We start from the raw sequence: 9,540 nt of genomic DNA, 5'->3' as shown, positions 1-9,540 counted from the left end.
CACTGAACGATATATGACATAAATGACAATAAATCATTGTCACACGGCAAAATTGTGTCCTAACCTCACTGGTTCCGCAGACTTCATCCTCTCTTTTGTCCCTTGCCAGTATGAAATTTAGGCTGTTCTGTTGTCTCAATTTCCAAGCAGTCACAGTTGCTGTACCAGCACAACGCACTGGAAAGCTGCTCTGGCCCCACTCTCAGATTCTCTTGTAATTCCAGTCACCTGCAGAAACAATAGATAAAAAGTAAAATCCTTTCAACAGAGAGCGACCCTTGACCTTGGAAGCATGACAGGTTACTTACTGTGTACCACAGGAGTTGAGCATAACTCAGAAGCAGTTGGATATTTGGTGTTGAGGCTGTGTCTCGGGAGGAGTCCTCGAGTGCAGTTCAGACCTTGAATCCTACCCCTGTTCCTCACCTGCTGCATCTTGGTACTTCTGACTCGGATGATTTTTCTGTAGGAAGTGGGCCCGATGATAAGTAAGTCTGTTTTGTTTAGTGCTACAGAGATGAAATCATTCGTGGGTTGGACAAAAATAGCACCTTGCTCTCTCAGACATGGGAATAACAAGAGGTCGTTGGGTTTCAGGAATCTGTAAAACTTCATTTAGTCCAGCTGGTGGTTAGACCTTCCAAGTCTTCTCCACTTCCATTTCTTCCCACGTGGTCCAGTTCACTTCAGACGTACAGGGCAGGAGAGTGAAATTTTTCTCAAAATTTGTGACAGTTCAAACAATTATAAGTAAGTTTTAACAATGCAACTCTCCCAACTCATTTATGTGATGACTTACCAAATTTACGGCAATCTCACAGTAAAATCCCCCAGATCAACCAAAAATACACCACAGTGGAAGGAAGAAAAAAAAAAAAAAAGATCAGAGAGGGTTTTCTGTTGCCCTGAGGCAGAATGGGTAAGGTAGCTGTTCAGAATCTGGTTGTGAAGCTTGGGACTACATGAGAACTACCTTTGGTATTCCCTTCGGCTGCTAATACATGGGATGACAAGATGTGATGGTCCAAACGAGCATTTAAAAGAAAGTTAATAGTGAAGAGGGTGCTCATCATACTCATGATTTTGAATAGTTTATTAAATGAAAGGTGAAGCATCAGTTTTAAATTGTACAAAAGGAAAAAAAAACTCATATTGTAAATGTACAATTTACAGAATTACTAGCAAAACCAATCAAGGAGACACTCATAATACAAAAACCTATTGACTGCAAACTGAACTGGAAACCCATTGCAGGTACCGTGATAATAAATGTTTGTTATACAGTATTCTACAATGTTAAATTAGGAATCAGTTTTCCACACAGAGGACTGTGAAGCACAAGGTTTGTCTGAGACTATGACTCAAACCAGGCAGCATTTATTATGCTACTATGCTCACAGAATTATTGTGATGACAATTTAATGCAGCCATTCCCGCCCACCCCTGTTACACTTGGGGTGGACAGAAGAGGAAGGGAGGTAACGTTACTCTATGAAGTTCCAGCTACTTCTCGGGTTTTATGCATTACCCAGCCGACATCTGAGGAATGGCTGAATTACCTAGTCAAACATTTTTGGCAACCATGTCTGAGAACTGCACATGTTGTAAAGAAACAAACCTCAGCTAAATGAATCGCTGGTTTGTTTTCAAAATTAGATTCTTTTCCCTCCCAGTAAGTAAGCACTGGGCATTAATGTTGTTCTGTTTTTCAACAAGCTCGTAACAGAAAAAAGCTCCACGATTATTCTGCGGTTGCTAAAAAAAGCACCTCTAAAACTGCTGTGCTCCAAGTGGGTCAATCTGCTTTGTATCTCAAATGCTAATAGCAGAATGCAGAAAGGAAGATTAACATTTTGGGGCTGATTCTTAGACATACTGGAGTCAGTGCAAATTGTGGATGGCCAGCACCTCTGGTATTGGGCCAGTTTTAACTAAGTAGCAAGCTACTAGGCAGAGTCATAAAATTGAAGCATAATGAAATTCCAAATTATTGAAGACATTGAAAAATCTCTTATTACAATGAATTAGCTGAGAATGTTTTGGTTTTTTGGGGTTTTTTTTTTTGATTTTTTTAACTTTTTTGAAAAACCGTATTTTTTTCCCCCCAAAGAATTACTCTTAATATGCACAGTTAACACTGAAAATGTAGCTGTATTCCATTGTAAGCTTAAGAACTTCACCATCTAAGCACAAATTTCTATGCAGCACATACAGTACTTCTAACCGGCAAAATTAATTTACAAAAATAGCGCAAAAGGGTATTTACGGCATGGAAAGTAGACTTTGTTTTTATGGTACAGTTAAAATTGCTTTTAGTATGCTAAAGTGATTCCTTTCCCCCACCCTTGAATGATTTTTTTTTTTTTTTTTTAAATAGGAAAGTTGCTGTTTATGTACCTTGGGTTGGCAGGGCTTGAAGTAGGTAGTAAAAACAGCAAAGTGATTACTTGAGAACCATTTGTGTGTTTTACTGAGAATACTTTATTTTGCTGGTATAAGTTGCTAAAAATGCACAGAGCAAGTACCAATAGAAAATTTACTGTTTTTGTGTCCCCATGTGCTATATAAAATGAATGTTACACAGCATCTGTTGGAAAAGTGGCTTCATGGACATCTCTTACTTTGTGTCCCATTATAAATAAAAATAAATCTTCTCAAGAGTATAAAATCTGGGTTTATCATATCAGAATCTGAAATTTTTTGGCAGAGATGCACGTCATTAGAATTCTAACCTCTTCTATAAGAGTGTTCTTCTCGATGCCTGTGAGAGGATATAAGCGTACCATAATGTTAATCAAATCCAGTGTGTTCAAAAACACTTTTCTGTAGCCAGAATGACCTGCTTATAGCATCGTTGCTAGTCAATGGCTGATAGGCATAGGTTTAATAAAAATGGCTAGCTTTTAAAACATAAAAAGGCAAATGTTAAAACTGTTTTAAATTGTACAGCAGAAAAATAAAGTTAAAAAGTTCTGTTTTCACTCAATGTTGTTTTCAGAAAACATACATAGAACAGTGTTTATTTCGACAGCTGTCTTAACAATTTAAAACTTCCTCCTCATCCAGGAAAAAAAAAAAAAAATCTGTATTAGGACAGTCAAGAACAGGGATACAAATGATTTTTTAGGTCAGCCCTTCTGAGGTGACTGGATTGGCCAACATTCCTTTGTGTCATTAAAGAAGTTCCTCTTCTTTCTGTCACTACAAAAAGGGATTGACCTCAATCATTTGGTTAAAAATCAAACCGTATCACATCAAAAATGTGGTTTTCATACAAGCTATCACAGTATATAGGCCTCTAGCTCTAAACAATAGAGTTCCAAATTTGTAAAATGTCTTCACCAGACTTCAGAACATAGGCATTCCAAATCCCTAGAAAAATGATTTAAAGGACAGTAATTAATTAAGTGTAATGGTAATCAAAACGAACCTCAGCAGAACAGCAAACACTACTAGTAAAGCCTTACTGAATCATCCTCAATGATAGCTGCAGAGTCAAAGAAGTCCGGCCTCAGTTCAGCCCGTTCTCGCCGGTTCCTTGAAGGTGGCTAGAAAGAAGAGTCAGAACATCACGTCAGTTACCTGGGTATAAAGGAGTCGCATGGCTCTACAGTTAACGGGCACTAACGTGGTTACCTCTGCCCTTACAAAGCAGCTTTGTTCATAAAAGTTGATAGAAATGCTGGCCTTGATGTAGGAGAGTACTTCTTAAATCTATGTTTTTATTTAAGGAGTGGGGTAAAAGGTGATGGATTCTAAAGTAATTTTAAGTCTGTGCTCATAGCTAAGGACTTGGTCAAGGCTCTTGCTGACTTGACTTCACCATGATCTTCTGTTAGGACTGTAGGCTAGGCTACATAAAAACTGTCTTTTAGCTGTCCTTCTTTATGCTTTTAAGTTTACAGTGAAACTTCAGCTCTGACATGGTCTAGAAATGGCTCTAGGAAAAAAAAGGTACTTAAGATTTTGTAATATTTCTGAGGATTAAACGCTTTGTGTTGTCCTTCCCTAGGAACGTAAAAGTGAGCTTCACTGCTTGATCATCAATGCCTTCATGTCCTTGCCTTGGATTACCAGTAAAAGAGAGATTTTACTTACTTGATAACCATTTGAATGCTAGTAGTAATCTCAGTATTCAACAGCAGCAACTGAATTATTGCCTAAATTTTCCTTCCAAGACATTATAGCCCAGTCCTAAAGTAACCTATGCCTTATTGCTTGGATATGAAAGGAGAAATAGAAAAGCATAAAAACGGTGAAGCGTATAATGCAAATGGATCCTTTTTCCCATTTTACAGGCAAAGTTTTCATTCCAAACGGAGAGGCTAGTACGGTTATAACCTCTACAAGGGAAATCCTCTCTGTAGTCAGTACGTTATACCATGAAAGCATCTGAGCTTGCCAGCTGATGATACAACCAGTGTGGGAGCAATCTCAGTGTAAGGTATCACCTCATGCCCACCCACTGCTGCCTGCTCCCTCTTCTGCTGTGCTGGCACGCTCCGTCTGGACACTGACCAGACCTTGACTCAGCATACCCTATCCAGCCCGCCTCCCAGAAATCAAACCAACCAGGAAAACGGAAAAAGAGAAACCACTTGGCTGTAGCAGCTTGACCACAGTGTGGCTGCATAGAGAGCCGCATCAGCAGCAGAGTTGGTGATGACTGCAACAACAGCATAGGGAAGGCAATGACACCTAGAATACTGCCTTTAGATGATACTGTTTCCAAACTCTTCACAGTGTCACCTAACCACCGGAATAGAACATTACTACTGGATTTTAGAGAGCCCCTTTGTATTTCCTGAGGCCAATCAGGCAGCTTTGTGCAATATTCAAGCAGATGGGGTGAGCTGGCCTCCCCTCTGTCCCCACCCAGCGCTCCTCCTGCGCAGGTGCACGATGGTGCTTTGGGCACTTGCTACTGCCCAAGTCCGGAATATTAGAGAGGAGGAGTGCTAAGCAATGCTCCCTGTGTTTCCATGAAAAAAAAATCAATCGGGCCCGAGTCTGCAGTTGTAGGTTCTAGGGAGTATTACAATCATTTCTGCTCTTTAATGTTCAGACAGCTGGAAATCTGGTTCAAAATTTTGGATGTTTTTCTTTGCGCTTCTAAAATTCCTTTTAAATTACCTGTCATCCATTTTAAACTTGCTATTAATGAGATTTACTGACCAGATCAATGACCATTGTGTCCTCAAATTCTTCGTTCATATCCTCTAGCTGACCTCGTGAGGACATCATTACATCTTCAAAGATGGGCTCAGCGTCATCTTCCATTAGACCTCGTCTGATTAAATAAAGAGAAAGAAAAAGTGATTTCCAGGCATTTAAATTTCCCAACCGTGATCTTGTCATTAAAAAGAATGCACACATCCTATCCCTTAATGTCTTCACAGAAAACCTTATGCTGAGGATAAAGCCAGCATGCTTTCTGTAATATTAACTGGAAAAAATCTTAAGTAAAAACAAACCTAGCAGCAGTTGCAGAAGCTGAAGCAGGAAGTCCCATGTAATATTATCATAAACAGTAATTAAATTTGTCCCTAGCAAGAAAAGGGCAATAACCTCACTGTGTTTGCTTGCCCTCTTCCAAAAAGGAGGTTCACAGGAAGACTGGACAACAACTTGGAAGGGTTCATGGTGAGTTACTTAACAGGCAAATTGTGGAACCCCCTGAAAGGAAAACAGTTGAAGGCTGGGAGAGAGTAACGGGGAACTGAGCCACGCCTGTCTGCCATGTTCTCTAGGCACCTGCTTCTGGCCATGGTTGGAGGCAGAATGCTGGGCTAGAGGGCCACATGGCCTGGTGTCCATTCCAGCATTACAAAGTGGTTACTCTGCCTTCATTAATAAGAGTTAAAAATGTCACAGAGATTACTGGCAGCAACCCAGAAAAGGTAACATTTAAAACGGTTCTGATCTGGAGATGAGGATGCTCTGAACACTTACACTGCATGCCTTACACCAGTTCTCCCTTTCATGTAGTTCATTCCTGTCCTGTCCTTTCGATTTAAATCTTCTAGCTTCTGTTGGCCCAACCAAGATATCTGCATCTGGGGACTAACAAACACAAAGCAGCATTATCACCGAGAACACTAACAACTCTGAGTTGGCTATTTTTAGACAATATCTATCTCCTCAAGTTTTGTGTCTGGCCATGCTTCAGATTAAGATATTTAAATCACATCCATCATTGTACACATCTTCTGGATTCCTTTCCACAGCTTGTCTCCTCTCACTGTATGTGCACAAAAAAAATCCATTAATAAAAACAGCTACATAAAATACTAACGTCACTCGTTCATTACTGTGACATGCACCTGAAATGGGAGCAAGTCTAAAATTGTTTTTATTAAATCCTACTTCACTGTCTCAGGCAAAATATGAGCAGGAATAGATCCAAGGTAGTAACTGGCAGACATTTTAAAACAAAAAAAGTCACACAACATGAAAACCAAATTGCTTTTAAATATATACCCTGATCAACTTAAGCATCCAGTAACTTAGCCACTTCTAAATACCTTAAAGGCTGTGCTGTTAATACCATCTAAACCCAGTAGTACACAGCAATGCCCTCTTACTATTTGTGTATTGCAGCACAAGGAAACAGTAGTAAACCAAGTGCAGCTCTTCAAGAGCAACACCAGTTTTTATTTTATTATGCAGTCTTGTACTCTAATAAGATGGACAGAATAAACCAGGGTAAGCCACGTGAAGACAACCTACAAAACAGCCTGCCGGACACAATTAACCCCATGAGCTCAGCGACTGACTGCTCTGTATTTATTTTATGTTTTAGGTCTCGTAAACTGAGCTGCAGGAAATGCATGGGGCCGCTAACTCCAGGCTGAAAGGAGAGGATTCTCCACTGTTGGTTCACACTGTGGAATCCAACTCTCTGAAAGCAGCGGCGAGGAGAGCGATGCTGTCTGCCTTTGCTCAACAGTTCTCTGCCCACAGCATTCATCTGAGGTAGGAGAAATGGAGGTTCAAGCCCAGGGTGAAGAGCCTGGTTCAACTCCCCACCCCCTCCCCGAAAAGGGGAAGGTCCTCCCTTTGTGGCCAGCTGGGGTTACCTGCCAGTCTGAACGAGGTAGGTGAGGAAATCCATGCCCAGGCTTGCTTTGCGCTCGCCTGTTTACACATGAGCCCTCCTTCCTTCCGGACAGCACCGGCTGGGAACGTTTGAGCCAACGTTAGGCTTTTGCGCAGGACCACACGTACACCCACCTGCAGCGAGAACCGGCCCGGCCAGCCTGCCGCCCTCTCTCACGCCGTCTTACGGTGATGTTACACGGTTAATAAATATGGGGAAAGAAAGTTGTCTGAACTCGTTTATGGAAATGCCAAATACTATGAGCTCCAAAAATTAATAGGTATTTGTAGCCAGCTGAGCTGCAAGTATCTCTTGTGGTGGGCACAAGATCATATCAAGGTTTAATCTGTTGCGCTGATGATGCCTGTGAATGTTACACACACAAGCAAGGGAGAAGAATACGTTACGCTTTACGTTTCTTCAGAAGTCACTCAGATTTTTTGAGAACCTCTGTTCACAAATTGGTAAACTTTAACAGCTTATATGTACAACGTGGTGCTACACATACACCCTTGTCATTTGAGTCTGGAGAACATGTCACCTTCCCAGGCAGAATGACCATTATTAATTATTTCTATTTAGAAAATACTATGATTAAAGAATGCAGGATGAAGCGAGTAAAGTTTAGGATTGAGCAGCGTGAGTGCACATTCAGGAAGAACTGGGAAGCTGTGGAATGTGTATTAAGGAAACCACAATGGACAAAAGCTGGAGGAAAACCAAGAGGCATATTCTGGCTGCTTTATACTCTACTACATTGGTAGAAACCTGATTTATCTGGCCAGCATAATATGACTTTTTTTATACAGATAAATCAGATCAGTACAATTGGCTATAAAAGTTATAAAAATAGTCTCCAGAACAGATTCAAATTAATAGAAATAGCACAATTTAATAGCATTCTCTGAAGACTTCTCTATTCTTAAATAAACTACTGACAGATAATCACCAACATTTTTTCCCTTCTCAATGGGGGTGATAAAATGGGAGTTGAGTGACAAAAGATATACATAATTTAAGGTGAAATAATATTGCCTGCAGGCAATTACCTCAGAAACAGGAATTACTAGCTCGGCAGCTAGAACTGGATTGAAGAGTTAATCTACAAGAAATCGGTGAGGATGTCTGGAGAACCTTAACTCTAGTATGACAGAGGGCAGAGGGAAGGAAAAGGGAACACCTGTAACAGGTTTTTTAGAGAAACGGTTCAGTCCAACCTGGGGGCACAAACACTAGGAAGATTTAACCATAATTATGCCATGAGATAATTTTAACACAAGGAATTTCTACCATGATTTCATTACAACTTATTTTTCCTGGGAACTGAAAATAATCGAAGTATTGCTGAGCTATAGCCAAGACATTTATTTGCAGGTTTTGCAAATAAATGCTGCATTTATGGAGCCACAGACTATCCGTGTAAATAACATGCATCTCGTTTGCCTGGCTCGCTGTATTTGAAACCATAATTCCAACACTTACTTGTGTAAAAAGTCTTGTTCAGATCCCTGCTCTGACTCGTGCTCCTGGATCTGCTCTCCCATTTGTCTGGTGTTCTCTCTCAAGACAGTTGAGGTGAGCTGTGGTGCTTGCAGCGTCCCTGGCGTATGTATGTTTTCACTCCTGTTCAGCCATGAGCCTTCTAGACTCTCATCTAGAAAAAGAACAGGTAACGTTACTGACACGGTTCTGATAACATGCAGCGCAGTATTGCTGCCTTCAGGATTCGCTGAATACCTTGCGTTAGCAATGAGAGCCTTCCATCTCCTGCCACGGTTCGATACAGTTCATTTGAGTTGCAGCACCTTCTCCAAATTTGATTTTCAACAGTTTAGTGTCTTTTAAAACAAGTTTGCCTTTTCTCAAAATAATTAATATTTGCATTTCTAATTTTATTTTGTGTTCTTTTAAGGAAGGATTACTACCAGCTATTCCCAGCAGTAACAACAACTTAAAGGAGAAATATTTAAAAAACAAACAAACCAACCCCATTGTAAATAAGTACTGTATTGCAGCACTACCTAAATTGTCGGGTCTCGCACACATATAACAAAGATAATTCCCAGTTACTGAGTTTACTATCTAAATATGAGACTGTAAATCTCATATGCATGCAGCAACCAAGATACAGTTAAACACTAAGATGAGGGTGGAGGATAAACCCCAAAGCCTGGTCAGCACTGATCCTTAGAAACTTCAGTGAGAACCACGTCAGTGGAGTACAGAGGGAGCATTTTAAATAAGAGAAGTGGTCTGGCTGGCGTGAACTCTAAACAGTGATTTCAGACAGTGTATTGGGAGGTTAGAGCAGATGGGAAGGTGACTGAAGGGGTAAGTGGGACGCTGTGCTCATACTATGAAGGGAGCAAACCAGAGAGGAAGGACTTGAGAAGAATACGATAGAGCAGACGAGTGTGTAGGCAAGAGACATGGGGCGGGGG

At 40.6% G+C, this 9,540-nt stretch overlaps 1 protein-coding gene across 1 annotated transcript; it reads right to left on the bottom strand.

Moving 5' to 3' along the window:
* Positions 1-2,470: 2,470 nt before the first annotated feature.
* Positions 2,471-8,653, bottom strand: LOC104621542 (cohesin subunit SA-1-like). The gene is made up of 5 exons (XM_010288057.1): positions 8,582-8,653; positions 5,953-6,063; positions 5,176-5,290; positions 3,468-3,548; positions 2,471-3,372 (listed from the first exon to the last, which is right to left on the bottom strand). Exons 1-5 carry the CDS (start codon positions 8,641-8,643, stop codon positions 3,349-3,351), a joined length of 393 nt encoding a protein of 130 aa, XP_010286359.1. The 5' UTR covers positions 8,644-8,653; the 3' UTR covers positions 2,471-3,348.
* Positions 8,654-9,540: the final 887 nt, after the last annotated feature.

The sequence above is a fragment of the Phaethon lepturus genome, unplaced genomic scaffold (assembly GCF_000687285.1).
Source record: "Phaethon lepturus isolate BGI_N335 unplaced genomic scaffold, ASM68728v1 scaffold6865, whole genome shotgun sequence".
In the NCBI taxonomy this organism is placed as follows: Eukaryota; Metazoa; Chordata; class Aves; order Phaethontiformes; family Phaethontidae; genus Phaethon; species Phaethon lepturus.
Note: the sequence above shows the minus strand (reverse complement) of the source record. Positions and strands in the feature narration are given on the sequence as shown.

What these genes read in the sequence shown, in the direction of transcription:
- LOC104621542 (XM_010288057.1), bottom strand. Translation starts at nt 8,643, where the DNA reads ATGGGAGAGCAGATCCAGGAGCACGAGTCAGAGCAGGGATCTGAACAA. An exon ending in ACACAATGGTCATTGATCTG is followed by an intron (nt 3,549 to 5,175) that starts GTCAGTAAATCT and finishes TCTTCTTTCTAG; the next exon opens with CCACCTTCAAGGAACCGGCG. An exon ending in CTATCATTGAGGATGATTCA is followed by an intron (nt 3,373 to 3,467) that starts GTAAGGCTTTAC and finishes TCATTTTTCTAG; the next exon opens with GGATTTGGAATGCCTATGTT.